Below are 17,939 nucleotides of genomic sequence, written 5' to 3' on the forward strand. Positions count from 1 at the left end.
AAAGGAAAACATGTGCGACCAGGAAGATTGAGCCTGGTTAGGAATAGAAGATAGGAAAGAGAGAGACAGAGACAGAGAGAGAGAACATAAAAGAGGGAGCCAATATTGGTTTGAAGATAAAATGGAACACAAAGAAAGGTCTAGAGAACTACAAGACTGCTCCCAACTAACAATCTCAGCTTCCGTGGAAAGGCTATCATAAATGCCTTTCCCGGAGAGTGAGATCAACAACTAACTTCTCCATGGAGCCCTCAACTAATGCCTGTTGAAAACAGGATCAAACACCCATACATAAACACTGAGTCGAACTAGAACCCAGATGCAGATGGAGAGGACAAGAGCCTCCGTCAGAAGCACATACAGACAGCTTACCTGAAGAAGGAGGAGCTAATGGCCACTAGACTGATAGCTGGGAAGCCAGCATGGGACTGACTCAGGCCCCCCTGAATATGGGTCTCAGCCAGAAGGACTGAGCAGTCTAAGAGACCTCAGACAGTGGAGCCAGGATGTATCCCTGTGCACAAAAGGACTTTGCGAACATATCCCCCATAGAGGGATAACTGCCTTATTCTAGAGACAGGAGAGAAGCCCTAGTCCCTATTTCACATGACCTGTCAGATCTACATGACCCAAACTGGATGGCATTCCCCTACATATGTGGATGGGAGGGTGGTTAGAGTGCATGTGAGAGGGCAGAGAGGGTAAAAGGGAGGGAAGGAGGGAGGGAGGGAGGGAGGGAGAGGGAACTGGGATCGACATGTAAAATAATAATAATAATAAAAAAAAAATGCTTTGACTCCAAAATTTAAGTTGAAGAACAAGTTACTGGGGAAAAGGATTTCTAGTTTTGTTTCCACAGAAAATGAAAAGATGTGAATTCCTTCCAGACTAATGTGGTTTGATCACGCCAGACCACCTGAAACAGAGTACAAGGTGATCCTACATTCAAAACAGCTGGACAAAGCAGCCCTACAGACTAAAGCCAGGATTTCTGCATCTTCTTAGAATCCCCCATGACAGTGCTCCTTACCAGCAGGAAGTAGTTTGGAAAGAACGACGCCCAAATTCCCAAATATTGTGTATAAATGTTTGTTTTCATTTAATTGGACTTTGTTATATAAAATAAAATAATAAAAACAAAACAAAACAAAACAAAACAAAAAAAAAAAACAAGTGTACAGACAGAGGCATGGGGTGACATTCTTAGGATCAGGATTTCTCAATGAAGAATTTCCTGAAGAGCCTTCAGAGCAGCACACTTCATAAACACATGCTGTTAAGGTGAGTGTGAGACTCCGGAGTGCTTAGAACAGGGTTTGAGGTGGGTGGCTGGGGTGTATGGGTGTCTGGTAGCCGAGAATGCTCTTGCATCATTAGGAGCTGCTATGTTGATTCTCTTATGCTAAATAAAGCTGTGATGGCTTTAGGTAGTGCATTGTCAGTAAAAACCAATCATTTCCTTTAACTCCGTGTACTGGTACTAATTTAGAAAAATGATACTTTGTACAGTGATGCAGAAAACACTTTTACTGGTGAATCCAGAATTAGGAGGGCTGGTTCTCTGATGGTCGACTGGTATTATCAAGGATGTTGGTACCCTTGTTCACTTTGCATGTATTTTACTTCACAAAGATTTGGGATGCAGGACTTGTTGAGTACACCGTATACTAGATTGCATGTTGAAGCCATCTGTATGACTTGCTTTGTGAAAGTTTGTAAGATTATTGGCATGGATTCTGAGACTTGACTTGGCTGATACAAATTCTTCTGTATGTCTGAAGTAAGCTCTTCAAGGACATGCTCTCATATGGAATCTGTAATTAGATACCATGCTATCTGCTGTTACACCATAAGGTCCTTCTATCCACTGTTATACACATTAAAAACACAACACTAGTTTCATTATAAGGAGAGAAGTACATAAAAAATTGTGTTCTTCAAAAATAGGCCATTATTAAGGGAAAAAAGCCTTCTTCAGGAAAACCAGATCTAAAGGTATTTCAGAATAAATCTAAAGTGAATCAAAGGTTAAAAAAATAACAGGAAAGGGGAAAAATAATAACAGAAAATAACTTCAGAAAATCCTATTCTTCAATTATTTCTGAATAAATCAGAGGCAACTGAAAAAGAAAACAGTGTTAAGAATTATATATATTATATCGGAGCTCTGGTTAGCTTCCAGAATACCCTAAATTCCAGGAGCAAGGGGCATCTCAGTTTGAGTTAGTTTGTTCATCCCTCCTCCCTGCCAACAGCATCGCCCCCTCTGTTGTTACTGTGGAGCCCAGAAACCTCCAATTCCCAGGGCCCCTCTCTGCTTACACTGTGTGTCTGCAATGAAGAATACAGTTCTCCTTTGTTCTGTTGTTTGGGCAGACGTTTCTATTTAACATCCCTAAGAGCAATGTCCACACTCTGAACAGCTACCATCCAGGTCTGTGAACTTGCTCTGGTCTTGGCACCAGATCCCATGTATCTGTTATTTCACACTGTGAGGTGGGCACATTATTTGTTCCTCATGTCATGAAGGTGTGTTCAGGGATCATATCTATACATTGGCATTGACCACAGCGGATCAAATTCCTGTACCCCTAAAAGTTGATGTTGGGGATGACCGTCCCTGTCTTAAAGCAAAGAGCTTTTCTTTTAAGACTTGGAATTTATTGGGGCACTATACTTGTAGATGGGACACAAATAGAATTTTGATATTTTATGTTGATAACTTTCCTTTTTATAAAGCCTATAACTAAGAAACATTCCCGTTTAGGGTGGTCTTATCTCCCCATTTAACCTAGATACTACAGAGTTATTAAGGCATCTATTATATGCAACATGGACAATTTCAATTAAAAATTATCTAAACAAACTTTCCACAAAGGTCTTTGGTGACATATAATAAGTGGCACAATAATCTAAATTTATTTAACACTGAGCTCTAGTATATGCTGTTTTTGTAATGAATAGAAATAATAAGCCCTCTTATTTACTTTTCATGTTTTCTCAAGCATCAGACAACTCCATTAATGAGTCAGCCAACATAAACAAAACTGCTTTAGAGTCACAAGTCCTTATTTCCATTCCTCGAAGCTTGGCATGATGGAAGATCTTTTTATTTTATACTCTGATTATCAAGGCTAGATTTTTTTTTTTAAAAATGGAAACATAATTAGGCCATTCAGAAACCTATAAAGTACAGGTTAAACACCAGTCAAAACAGTTTTTATCGAAGTGGAAATCATTGAGAAGATGCTGCTTCTCCCTGCAAATCACAGATATGACCTTTGAAAGCCTGCTTTGTGTGTTGCTCTAGAGAGAAGCTAGCTGGTGACTAAGCGAGAGTATATTAAGAGTTTCCCCCACACAGTTTAACACACAATACAGCAATTTGTGTTGGTAATAAGGAGAATAATGGAAAGAGAGATAAAAAGCTGCCAGGCTTAATTCACCAACAACTGCATCTCAAAGGGAAAAAGGTGCCCCTGAGTATCCCAATTAATTGAAATATATTTGAATTATCCAAGAGAAGGGAACACTAAACCTGAATCCAGATTGCTGCAGACAGGCTGGGTTATAGATTGCCTTTCCTCACTCACATGAGAACCCACCTATTTTTCTCAGTTTACACTTTATTGCCCCATGAGTAACAGGTTTTCATTTACTCTGTACACATTAGAGGTATCTCAAGAATGTCAGGTCTCTTTCTGATTTCCATCCTTCTCATTGCACGGTGCCCAGTGTTTCTTGTATGTAGGGAGGAAGAGTTGGAAATGAAGCCATTTACAAATTAATACTGTGAGTTAACACACACAGTGATGAGTTTCATTGCGCCATTGTCTTTCTTTCTTTTAATATATATCGCTTCTCCCACATACATGTCATTTTATTTTGTTCTTATTCATTAGTCCTCCCAATTCCTCTGGTACCCCAGCTCTGTGTTTGTTACTTTTTCTGCTCATCTTCCTTCCCACAAAGAGCCCCCCTTTCTGGTCTTATATCACATGTATTCCATTATGGTCCCTTCTCCCAACCACAGAGACTGTATTCAGTCTCTTTCTCTCGTCCCACGATTCTTAGCTGCTAAGGGAGCACATGTGTGTGTATGTGTGCCCACATGTGTGTGCACGCACGCACGCACGCACACACACACACTTATTTCAAGACTTACCATATTAGAGAAAGCATGCATTATTTTTCTGCACCTGGCTTATTTAACTGACTATGATGATCTCCATTTGTACCCCCTTTCCTACAGATGCCACAACTACTTTTTCCTTTGTGGCAGAAAGAAAAATCCATGTTTCTCTTTCTAATGTCATGGGGCTAAGGGTGCACGTAAATGTCTACATATACACATACTCATTTATATCTAGACTCCCCATAATAGAGAAGTCATGCATGTATAGTCTGATTCTATTTCTTAGGGACTACAAAGAATGCAACAATAAACATGATTGTGTTTGTGTCTTCATGGTGTGTCGACTTCGATTCCCTTATGTATGTGCCGTGTGTGTGTGTGTGTGTGTGTGTGTGTGTGTGTGTGTGTTCCGTAGTGATATAGTCCTTGTTATAGTTTGCTGAAGAAATTCTACAATGATATCCACAGTGGCTATTCAGTACACCTTCCCACAAACAGTGTATCTGTCTTCCTCTTCCCCATATCTTCACTAGCATTTACGGTCATCTGTTTCCTTGACGATAGCCATTCTGACTGAGCTGAGAAAAATCCCAAAGCAGTTTTATGTTTCTTCTATGGTGAAGTTTTGAATAGTTTTTCAAGTATCTATTGGCTATTTGTGTTACTTGTTTTGTATTATTAGAAGTGTCTGTCTAGTTGATCAGCTCATTTATTGACTGGATGGAATTTTGGTGTTGAATTTTTATAGTTTATACATTTTAGATATTGCTTTCCTGACTGATGTACACTCAGCAAAGGTTTTTCTCTCATTGTGTAACCTGTCTTTTTACCTAGTAGTTCTGGAAGCCAATCTATTAAAATAATAGACTACCCTGTTACCAACAGTATAATCTTGGGGATATGTATTCTGGTAATAGTTTTTGTTTGTTTTTTGAGACAGGATTTCTCTGCATAGCCTTTGCTGTCTGGGAACTCATTCTGTAGACCAGGCTGGCTTTGAACTCACAGAGATCTGCCTGCCCTTGCCTCCTGAGTGCTGGGGTTAAAGGCATGTGTTACCATTGCCTGGGCCTGATAATATTTTTAAAATCCTTAAATGTAGATGAATGTATCTCTAATTTTTATTTAATCAATATTATGAAGCCAAGCCAAGAAATACATCAAGTTCTGCTTAATTTAGTCCTGACAAATTTTCGTTATCTCTGATAGGAGTTCTAGGCTACATGAATGAGCTTTGGACGAGCAGTGGACAACCCAAACTTACATCTGTGCTCCGCTGTGTGTACACAAACCTATCAGTGCTTCAGTCACAGCTTAAGATGATGATATGTTCTTAGTTCCGCAAACAGCTGGCTAGCACTCAAGAATCATTAAGGGTGATTTATAAGTGAATTTTCCTTTGTGGAGTAAAAAGGGTGGAAACATTTTACACAAATGGGAAAAGGGTGCCCTTTAGAGAGAAGGAGGGATGTAAACACAAAAGAAAATGGGAGGAGGCTAAAAGGGAATAGCAGGATACAATTTATCTCAGAGAGGAAATCAGAAAATAAGAAAATGGAGAGGGACATTTAGGGAGGAGGCAGGGAGGGAGGTAAATACAGAAGAAGGTGGATAAAATACCAGTAAGGATTCTGAACAAGCCACAATGAATCCTACTCTTTTTAAAAATTATTTAAATTAGAAACAAGCTTGATTTACATGTCAATCCTAGTTCCTATACCCTCTTATCCTCACCTGTTCCCCCCAGCAACTCCCACCCCACCCCCTTTCTGCTCCTTAGGGAGCAGACTTCCATGGCAGTCTTCAAAGTCTGTGATATCATTTGGAGCAGGGCCTAGGCCCTCTCCCATGCGTCTACTCTTAATTATTTAACTGAAAGAAACCTATAGCAATACAATTTCATGTACAAATATACATATAAGGCTTTAATAAACTTTTCTCATCTGGGCCAAAGGTGCTCCCTCCAGGAGCCAAAGACCATATTGCAAAGATGTCAATACCAGACATGAGAAAGCCCTTTTTTTAGTTGTTGGCTAGGGCTGTCCAAAAGACTCCCAAAGCATATAGCCGATTGTTGTTGCCCTTGGTTACCTCCCAGGGGTGGAAGTTAAGTTCCAATTGCTGATGACACATGCAGTTTAGAAACAGCTCAGGAGCTCCTGAGCTGGAGCTGACTTTAATGCTACCTTCTGGATGATGAGATTTGATGGGACCAGAAATCACTACACAAGCTTCCAAAGGATGGAGGTAACCCTACCCAACTGTGATGCTCACAAGCTACACCTACAGAATAGCATGGCACAACAACTCTTTGGGTACAGGAGTGGCATGCATACCTTGGAGGCAACCAACAGCTCTCTAATTGACCTTGAGCCCTGCTAAACAAGAGAGAAGTCATTCCTTGTACTGGAAACCTGGCTAACCTCTCATTGCTAGTGACTCCATGATCATTGTGTCTATAACTACCGACTTGCTAAACATTCCCCTAACAACATTCTATGAACATTCTGTATTTACTTATACCCAAAGAGAAGTGTAGCCTTCACCTCTCATCAGGGAAACTTCTCTGCAGCAGTTGGAGACCAATGCAGAAAGCCACTACCAATCAGAACACAGAGTTGTGGAGCTGAGTCCCAATGGAATCATTTAAAATACACTCAGCAGGTTCAGGGAACACTGCAGAAGAGGGGGTGGTAAGACTGTAAGAACTAGAAGATCAGGGAGCTTGCTGTGAGTCTCCTAGTAATAGCAGAAGCTATGCCCATAAAGTCTCATCAACGTGATTGCGCAAACATGAGCTGAAAAGGACAACACCAATGGGCATGACGACATAGATGCAGAAAAGCCCACGAGGCCTCAACCCTACACAAAGAGCTATAGGCAACTGAGGAAGCTGGGAGTACAGATGTGTTTTTTTTTTTTTTTTTTTTTTTTTTTTTGCCATGGAAGGGCACACCAATAAGTTGTCTAGTACCAAATGGCCAACCCTGAAAACATGCATATGAGTAACATTGTGTGGACTGAGCAGGTGATATTTGGGAATATATATGTATATACACGCGTAATAACAATTAGTGCAAAAAAGAAGCCACAGATTCAAAGGAGAGTGGCGAGGAATAATATATGGGAGTGTTTGGAGGGAGAAAATGCAAGGGAGAAATGTCATAATTATATTATAACCTCAGGTACGGAATGAAAATATTTTTACACTATTATAAATTTCGTATATTTCCATATAACTCATAAAGGTATAAAATGAAAAGAAATGTAATTTTTATATTGCATAAAGTACTACTGTACACAGTAAACTTCTTATTAGGGTATAAGTTCCAAATGACTGTTTTGTAAATTCTTTACAATGAAGGAAAACTTTTACCTGAAAGGAAAAAATGCAATATCCACAGTACACCCTTCCCAGACTATTGGAGTCTGTATCTTCATGACTTTTTTTTGAGTCATTTTACAACTCTGTATATTGTAGATGACACATAGCAATGCAGAATAACTTTCCCTTATCTATATGTAGACAAATTATGTCTAGTGGATGTTCACTGATCTATTTCCTACACTGTGAAATCAGCCAGATTTTCCTTCACTTATTCTTCTGTTTCAATATCCCAACATTTAGCAACATTCTGATCAGTGCTTTTATCTGACTGTGACATGTTACTGGCTTCTTCACTGATAAATTTTAAATAATGAATTAAATATAATGGACAGCATGCATTGGTTTTCTATTCGTATGACAGTTGTAAATTGTACTCTTCCTGGTTTGGAAAATCTCTGTAACAATGCAAGGGCAAGTGGGATTTTTGAATGGAAAATTTTATAATAAGGTATCCTTGGTCTTTGCTCCCACAGGCTGTTCCCAGCCTTCCCTTCCTGAATGACTGATGCATTTAGTTCTTCTCAATTTGAATCAGCTGCTATTCGTTTTTTAAATTTCTGTTTTTTTAAAAAAATATGCTGTGTAGCCCAATCTGACCTCAAACTTGTGATCCCCCTGCCTCAGCCTCCAGAGTGCTGAGATTATAGGCATATTCTACTACACATCTATTCACTCTTTCAATGATCATACTCCCCCCCCCAGTGGTAAATCAATTTATCATTTGTCTATTTAAGTTTACCAAGCAAATAATCCTGTTAACATTTCCTATTTTCAATATATATATATATTTTACTCTGGCAACAACTGAGCATCCCCAAAATGTAAATGATAAATTATGTGTAAATTTAATTTCATTTGCCCAAAAAAGGCACAGAAACCCCTCAGATCATTTATAAATACCATACACTTCCACACTCATTGTTTTTGGAAGTTAATATTTTCATTCATTGAAAACTATTTTGTTACATTCAGGGGAAACGTTTCATATAGGCAGTAGATCAAAAAAAAGATATTTGTACTTACTGTGCCCCACCACAGAGCATCTGCATATGTAGAAAACTCTTTATTGGCATCCTTTTCCACCAGATAGACAAGGAAAGATGAAAAAATAAGAACCAGAAATCCTATGTACCAAGCTGTGATTAATTCCTAGGTATAAAAGGAAAAAAAAAAAAAAAAAAAAAAAAAAACATTTTAGAGGTAAAAAGAATCTTTGAAAAACGAAATAAAATCCTTGTACAATTCAATCCATTTTCCCACTTATAGGAAGTCTATGAATGCTTTTGAAGTAATGCATTATGTACCAGGCCCCCAAATGACACAGTCTGAGGTAACTGCCCGTGTTAAGCTTATTAAACACTGTTGCAATCAATGGGACATTTTCAGAAGTTCTACTAAAAGTGTAGAGAGCATATCTTTACCTTGCTGTGAGCGTAAACCACCGACCCCAGCAGCTTCCAGGTGCCTCCCCTCCTGTCCATGCGCACCATACGCAGGATCTGTAGGAACCGGAGACTTCTAAGCGCCGATGTGGCAAAAATATTGCCCTGAGTTTTTGCAGAGACAACTGCTATAGAAGCAATAAGAACAATGGTATCTGAAAGAAACAGGTTGAGGCAGCCGTAAGTCAAGTGACTAATAAGTCTCATTTCTCAAAGAATTCGTGTGTGTGTGTGCGCGCGCGCGTGTGAAGAGTTAATGCACATTAGTTTGAGCCAAAAGCAAACAGATCCCAGCACCCTGCCGTACCCACCAGCACTTAGTGAGGAGCCTACTGACTGCAGAGTGGAAAGGCCCAGACGGGACCCATCTGTCACTTTAGCTCTGGTCCCTTAACCATGCTGATCTTTTACCTGTACAATTTTGAATCCCATAACCTTCATCAAATTGGACAATGGCCTCCAGAGAGTTCAGTGTCTTGGGAAACTGCAGGGTTATAAAGTCCTTTTTCACAATAACCCCACTGTCATTAATCCCCTAGTCTGCAACAAAAGCTCCCAACTCAACCCCCAACCTCTGGCTCCCGGGTTGATGGGAAATGTCCTTGCTTCTTACTGTTTTTGGCAAACAAGATAGCATCCTCCCTGTGCCAACTATTTTCTCCTCTTGTGGAGTATTCAACTGTGCCTACTGTTTAGCAAAGGTCTCCAGTACTCTGAATACCCTGGGCTCTGAATATGCTCTTTTAACTGGCCTGTCAATTAAGTGAGAGCCTGGAGCGCAAATCAAATATTACCTCTGTTCCAATACATTATGTAATTATGCACTATGTGCTTTGTGTGGAAATGAATACTTAATGTTTGATGTATTGGCATTTGGTTTAAAAATTTCAGCTCTTTTGTAAGACAACCAGGAGAATATTAGAAACAGGAACTTTATATTTTCCAAATTATAAATTTCTACAACGTTGGAGTTTCAGTACCCAAATACCTAATTTGAAATCAGAAAACAAACTGAAAAAGTTGCATGCACACAGAAACCATGTTTTTCACCATTTGGAGAGACTGTGATAATAGTGACTTAAAATAGACACTGATTTTATGACCCTGGAGGATATTTTTGCTTTTATTTTACTGCATTCTAGCATATTGCCAAGCACACACTCCATTGTTTATGTTCTAAAGTGCTTAAAACAATGGAAATAGGTAAATGGCTGATAATGCTGTACAATATACAGCAAATACAATGATTATCATGCTTGGAATTTTCTATAATTTTAAGAGTGTATTTTCTAAAAATAATTTTTAATTTTGTGTATGTGTGTGTGTGTGTGTGTGTGTGTGTGTGCAGTTATGTGTATGTGAGTGCAGATGCCCACAGAGGAACTGGACACCCAGAAGCTGGATTTAGAGGCAGTATAACCCATCCACCTTGCCTGCTGGGGACTATCCCTAGTTCTCTGTGAGGCAATATGTGCTCCCAACTGCTACACAATCTCTATAGACTCTGAATTTATTTCTGAAGCTGTTCTTTTTTTTTTTAAATTAACTTACTTTTATTTTACATGTATGACTACTTTGCTGGCATGCATGTCTGTGTACCACGTGTGTGCCTGTTGCTCACAAAGTCTAGAAGAGGATAGGAGAAACCCTTGATCTGGATGCTGGGACCCGAGTCTGGGTTCTCTTCAAGGACAGCAAGTCCTAAGTCCCTTTTTCTTGACCCACAAACTTATCTTTATTGTCATGAAACCTATTAATTAGAAATTGCATAGATTTCATTTTCCAGAAGAAGACATGAAGTATGGAATCAATATACTGAACTTTTAAAAGAAACCGGCCGTCAATCCATTGTTAGGTTAATACCTCTGAAAGCATGCTATGGTGTTAGTACATTATAGCAACACTAGAGAAAGGGAAAGGGACACTGTTAGCTTGAAGACATTTCAAGATTAGTCTCCGAGTGAATCATACTCTAAATGTCTGAAGTCACAAAATATGCACAGGTAACTGCAAAAGATTGGATTTAATACTCTTGTTGAAATTCAGGTCAGAAGAGGAAGTCAGAGTTCAGTAAAACGAGCAGCTAAATGGCAAACAGAGAACACACTTTTTTTTCCTATCAGTACCACCTACAGTATTTCCTAAAATAATATGAAAGTTAGGAGGAATTTTTACTTTTTTAAATTCAGATTTAGATTATGTTTGTTGTCTGTTAGTTTGTAGAATGGAGGTTCTACAGGATTTTGTCATTGTTTTGTTTTGTTCTCCACCTTTTATGTAGCATGAGAACTTTTTTTTTTTTAATCTCCTAAGTAATTCGGACAGCACATGAAATGTGAAACTTATAGAACCACCTTAGATAAACAAGCACATAAATATAGCTTATATAATATATCTCATTAAGATTTATAATGCACAGCTGGTGAGATGGCTCGGCAGGTAAATGTACTTGCTGCCAAACTTGATGACCTGAATTTGATCCCCAGAACCCACACGCTGGAAGAACTGACCCCCACAAACCATCCTTGACATTAACATACATGCTGTGGCATGCCCCCCCCCCAAATAAATAATAAATAAAGTAATAAAAAACCCACATGGAACTCTACTATTTTGTAAGCTAATTAAAATATACGGCTAAAAATACAATAAGAGCTGAACAGAGATACTTTGCAAGAGTTGACAATGGCTCTCCAAAAGAGTTGGGTCATTACATGAAATTATCAGTGGCAGGAGTGGGACACATCTTCTCCAAGGTTCCTGAAATAATACAAGCTTTTGACATTGTTCCTGGTTGCTCAGCATAGCTAGCTGGCAAGACTCCATTGCCGAAGATACAATGTACTTTGGTAGCAGGATACAGATAATTCAAATTGCAAGTGACATGAAAATTTCTTCATTGCTGACTAGCTGTCATAGTGCTGGAATATGTTATATAGGTGACAGGGAGAAAAAGAACATTAATGGTACCCTATGACTAACCTGTATCCTAAAATACTAACTTTCCAGGGAAGATGTGCTACTGGTATAACAGTTGCACAAAGGTTCTGGGGTAACCAACGGCTTTAAGATTGGATTTGAGGCCTGCTCTCCTGGAAGGAATTTTATGTCTGGTACTGTAAACTTAATTAAAAGCTCATGGCTTAGGAAGCCATAGGTCCTAAAGAGGAACCAACTCTTGTTGTTTTGCTAAATGACATGTTGCTATACAGTCTTCCAAATGCTTATGTTTCTGCTCACAGATTAGTGCTGCCCTCAACCTTGGGCAGGGAAAATTCTCTTTTCTAGTCGGTAGTTAACTCAGAGTTTAATTGGTCAGAATATCAGAACAAATGATTTTTGAGTGTTCGTCCTGAAAGTAGCATAGATGATGTTGACACTGTGCTGCTAAGAGCTAGACTAGAACCGTCTTTGACTGAGTAAAGTCTAGGGCAGGATGGCAGAGGGGGGAAAGAGAAGCAGGAGGTGGTGAAAGCAAGTGTACAATGAATCAAGAATAAATCGTTATCACATAAAGCATTGAGGAAAGATAGACTTCAGAGAGGGTTGAGCAGACATAAAATTATGCCAAGAGCAGATGGTGATTTTATAGATGTATCAAGAGAAAATGGGGCTGGAGAAAGAAACAAAACAGCTAATAAAGAGTTCAAGACTGCATGAAACAAACAAACAAACAAACAAACAACCCTCCCCCCCAACCCTGTAGATCTAATTCTTACTTCTCAGGGAAATGGATATGAACACCTTGGAAAATGTTGGAAGAACACTCAGTGATTCTAAGCAACTGGATAGACATACAAACAGACTAATACTGTATTATGGAGGAGGCTCACAGCATATTGAGTCATTCAGAAAGATTTATCAATGATTTCTTACTTGAGACTTGAGGAAACTGCAAAAGATTTGAACAAAGTAAAATCCATAATGGTAATTAAGGCACACCAGGGTATGAAGGAACTTACTACACTCCTCTAACTCAGCTCCAGTATTGTGTAGTCAGCAAAACCAATATGAATCAATAACTATAGATAGGAGTGGGCCAGCCATGCAATGAATAACAGTAACTCTAGATGGTGTCTAAAGGAGATGAGTCACCAAAAGCTTGCAAAGCTACTGGATCATGGACCCAATGCCTGGGTTAAAGCAAGGACAGTTACACATCTAGACTTGACAGGCTTTGCTTTGTAGCCACAATTGCACTACGTAACTTGTCTATTAGACTCAGCTCAGTGGGCAGAACTGAATTATAAGGACAGAGAAAAGCATGGCTGGACACTTCAACACCAGTATTGTAAGAAGAGAGAAAATTTAGAAGTAAGTCACAGGCATCATGGCTGGATCCATAGGTGCTGTAGGTACTGGCTTTTAAAAATTCTTTCTAGAGTCTTAGCATATTTTCAGTAATTCAGAAATTCCGGGTTTCCTCTAATGTCATGGATTTCTCCCTTCCACTTAAAATTATTTTCATTTTATTGTTTCTGGAAAAATCAGAACAACAACAAACAAGCAAGCCCATGCACTATGTCCCTCTCAGCCTCCCTTCATGTTCCGGTTCTTTGAGCTATTTTGAATGGCCTTACAATAACAAGTTTGAGTGATTTTAATGAAATATATATTTAAAGTTATAAGATAGCTATGAAAACACCAAAATACCATAAGCATGTAGAAGAGAGTAAATGGATTATTTTGTCTATCAATTAATTAATGAAGTTTTCGTTTACTTTTGGTTGTGCTATTAAAATGTTGAAGTCAGTAGATCTGTGTATCTATTTTTTATTAAAAATTATTTTTTTTTGTTTTTGGGAGATTATAATATAATTAAATAATTTTGCCTTTTACTTTCCTCCCTCCAAGCTCTCCCATAAATAACCCTTTGGTCTCTTTAAAATTCATGACCTCTCTTTTCATTAACTATTGCTACCTACAGACACACACACACACACACATACACACACACACACATATATATATACACACACATACATACACACATATATACACACACGTGTGTATATATGTATTCCTGAATATATATATATATATATATATATATATATATATATATATATATATCCTCCTTATCCTGTTAGGATGTTATTTGTATGTATGTTTTCAGGGTGACCATTTGGAGAATTCTTATAAAGAATTGTTTTACTCCATAGAGATTGTTAAATTCTAAATTTTGATTGATAACAAAATGCCCTCAAAATGATGTCACTAATTTTCATGAAAAAATGTTTGAAAATACTCATTTTTATCTCTCTGCTAATACAAAGCAATATTAATACTAACATTAATAGTATTAGGTTAAATGTACTGCTTATTATGTGATAAACCTATGATTAAACTGTTCTGAGATTTTCAAACATAACACTATCTATTAAAACCCTTTACCAATTGTTTTGTGTGTGTATGTATTTACAGTCCCTTGGTTTCATATTATTTGGAGTTATCCAGAATAACAGTTCATTTTTTCCATAATTTATTTTGGTTAATCTGTTAGCTTCTTTAGATCATGGATGGTTAGAGTTGTCTTTGTGACTATCCAACACAGGTAACTTCTCTTCCAGTGTAGGAAGGTATCCCTAAGATGAGGGTGCCCATGCAGGGGCTTTATTTACTCTTCTGAATGGAATGATGATTCTAGCTAATAGGAAGTGAGTGGACATGCTATTTGCCACTTTTAGGCTGAGGGAAAACACATCCAACACATTGTTTCCTCTTTACCTGTGTATCAGCTTCATGTGGTGATGAAGGATGTTCTGAGAAGCCACATGCAGCTTGTTGTCAGCCTAAGTTCCCTCATGACCATGTAGAGCAGAAAAGTTCTTATCATATTCCGCTCCCAGCAGGAAGCACCTTCATTAAACAAGTACAATATTAACTCCTACTTTAAATTACTGTAACCTAGGGATGTGTATGTTGTAATAATTAGCATATCAACTATTTTATAATAATATCAAAATTCGAGAATTCAGTTTTCTAATAAAAATGGATGAATGGAAAATAATGTATTTCCTTTCTAGGTAGTAAGGAGTAAGAAATTAGGAGCAAGGAATATGGTGTCTAGCTGTTTGAGTTCGAACTCTGGCTGTGTCTCCAATCATCTGGATTTCCTGAGTGAAGATACTGAAACTTTCTGTGGCTCAATTATAAAATGAAGACACACACACACACACACACACACACACACACACACACACTTGTGCCATGGAGTCCCTTTAAGGAAGACATAAATGTTAGTGAATAATATATAGCTAATCTATTATTGCTATTATTATTAGTTAGACATCATTCAGTAACAGGAGATGTTACATCATGTTTTAGAGTATGAGACTATTTCCAACATACCATTATGTTGGAGAATTTATTTCACAGGAGGATACATAGGATAATTCTAATTTGCTTCACAAAAGGATGCTATAATCTTATCGTGTATGTACACACACACACACACACACACACACACACACACACACAATGCTTCCATCTCAGTGGTGATTGTCTTTGAGTGGAAGTTTGTATAAAACTGTGGGTGTGTGTATCCAATATGATATAGATCAAGCATTTATGTACTGCTCTTTTAATGAAAAGGGGGAGAACTATACTTTTATTTTAAATGAGAAGTTATGGTTCAGGAAGGCTAACACATTGGCCAAGGTAATTCATTTAGTCCGAGGTAAAGAAAGCCAAGGGAAATGGGTAACATTTATTGAGTACTTCTGAAATATGAGCCTGTGAGGTGTGCTTAGTACACAGATTCTATTTCATTATTTCCCACAATCATTCTCCAAGGAGGCCTAGAGGTTATCAATGAGGAGTTCCTAGTTCTGCTCCTTGCTAGCGGTGTGGCATCAGGTCTATTAATCTTGCTGAGTCTTAGAGTTCTCACCTGCAAATGAGGAATAGAGTCACTTTTCTCATAAGGCTCATGTAAGGATATTAAACGAGAGAGCCCACACTAAGCCGGAAGTATAGCTTAGTGTGCTTGGTAACTAGATAACTTCTTAATCTGAAGGAATAAAAATGTTAAATTATATCTGCATCCTTAACACTTTCTAGACCATAGATTGATATTAAACAAGTTTAAGAATCACATCCAAGGTCACTGAGTTAGTAAGTGGAGCCAGGAATCAAACTCATAGCTGTCTGATCCCAGTCTGCATCTCATACCCAGCTTCTGCTGGGTAACTTACGGAATGTAGAGATGTCAGTTAACAGTTATTTGGGCAATAGTAGTCACTAAGTCTTAAACCTGAATTCTGAGAAGTATTAACAGTAGGGAATATGTCAACTTAAAAATGGTTGCCAATTCAGATAAGATTTAGTCAAAACTCTTATAATAACACACATGTGTTTTAGTACTCTGATATTACAACAGATCATGACAGAGTAGTTAGCATGCCCTCTCTGCATGTGATCATTTATTTCTGCATGAGTCTATTTATTTAGGTGTAGCACACATATTTTTCCCAACAGAGCCACAAGATAAGGAGAAATAGAAATCTTGTGGCTCTGTTACATTTGCCCATGTATATGAAGCCTAACCGTCCCAAAGAAGCAAAGAGCTAAGATATGGAGTCTTATCTGGAGTATGTCTGGCATAAGCCTCACTTCTGTTGTGTAGTTTGGGCCCTTCTAATCTCTCAGGGCTGGTTTAAAATGAGATGGATTAAATTGGAAACAGTAGAAGATTCTAATTCTGAATTTCTAGAACTCTAAGGGATGTTAGGCATGGTTGAACAATGAGACATCAGCAAGAGTGTTTGGGAAATGATCTTTTCCCAATTTTTCTCATCTGTTCCGTTAATTGAGGACTGGTGGAAACACTCAGGTAATTTGCTTAAGATGCTGTCATGTACAAATGTATGCATTCCTTTGACAAATTCTTTTGCGGTTATGATGGAAGTACCAGGGAGAGAACGTTGAATGAAACAGAAATGGTTTCTGCCCTCCTAGAGCTCATGTTGAGCAAGGGTGGCCCGCCAGCAACAAATATAACTTTGAGTAGCAAAGATCCTGGAGAAATACAGAGCAGATGGAGGGTGGAACCATAAAGGCATGTGTGGCTGTAGCGAGAGTGTGGTAGTCCAGGAAACTGCCTTGGAGAAGGTGACCTTTGAGTGGGGAGGGGGTAGCTGTGACCTAATTTAAAGGGAAACTGTTCCAAGGAAGCAGTGCCTATGTCTAATGCAGTGGTTCTCAACTTTCCTAAAGCTGGGACCCTTTAATACCATTAATTCCTCAGGTTGTGGTGACCCTAATTTTGCTACTGTTACGAAGTGTAATGCAAGTATTTTTGGAAACAGACGTCTCCAATGAGGGGGATGGGGTGCTTCACAACCCACATCAAGATTAAAGAGATGCAGTTGAAGACTGAGTGCAGTGACGGCCAGGTTTCGGTAGCAGCTGTGGAAGGCTTTTGGGTGTGAATATCAGATTTATATTTTTATGAAGAGCGTTTTTGTTGACATTGGACACTGATTCGGAGTAAGTCCCGCGGCTACTTGAAGAGTTCCGCGTGTTCTAGGAAGGGGTGAGGTCAACTTCACACAAGTGAGGGCGCAGTGAGAGGCAAGCAGCCGGAGTGGGGCTGGGGATGTGAAGGATGGGGGCCGCAGGCTTGCTCAAGTTCCCACCATGAGCTAAGAGGTCCGGGCTGCATGCAGGGTTCTCAGTTTGAATAGTTGGGGGAGCGGAGTGCCCTTTGTTGAGAAATGCTGTGAATGGAGAAGAAAGGCAGGAGTGCTGCTTAAGGGGCCAAATTAAGAGTTGAATTGGAGCCTTGTTAAATCTGGCATGCCTACCAGATGGCAAATGAGGATGGGGGGCCAGGGGACACAGGCTATATGTTCTGTAAATGGACGTTTGCTGTCCCGACCGTCTGGTCCTAAATAATCAACCCAGAGGCTGAATATGAATTATAAATGCTTTGTCAATGGCTCAGGCTTGTTACTAGCTAACTCTTATTTTA

General features: G+C 38.8%; 1 protein-coding gene across 4 annotated transcripts in view; it reads right to left on the reverse strand.

Annotated features, from left to right (window-relative positions):
* Kcnq5 (potassium voltage-gated channel subfamily Q member 5) overlaps positions 1 to 17,939 on the reverse strand; it is a 491,008-nt gene that overhangs the window by 91,970 nt on the left and 381,099 nt on the right. For all 4 annotated transcript variants that reach the window (XM_051204391.1, XM_051204392.1, XM_051204394.1 and 1 more), the window contains exons 4-5: positions 8,945 to 9,120; positions 8,547 to 8,672 (exon numbers count right to left, since the gene is read on the reverse strand). In XM_051204391.1, coding sequence (XP_051060348.1) covers positions 8,547 to 8,672; positions 8,945 to 9,120 — 302 coding nt within the window. The remainder of the gene's footprint in view (positions 1 to 8,546; positions 8,673 to 8,944; positions 9,121 to 17,939) is intronic.

Source organism: Phodopus roborovskii, unplaced genomic scaffold, assembly GCF_943737965.1.
Source record: "Phodopus roborovskii unplaced genomic scaffold, PHOROB, whole genome shotgun sequence".
NCBI classification, from domain to species: Eukaryota; Metazoa; Chordata; class Mammalia; order Rodentia; family Cricetidae; genus Phodopus; species Phodopus roborovskii.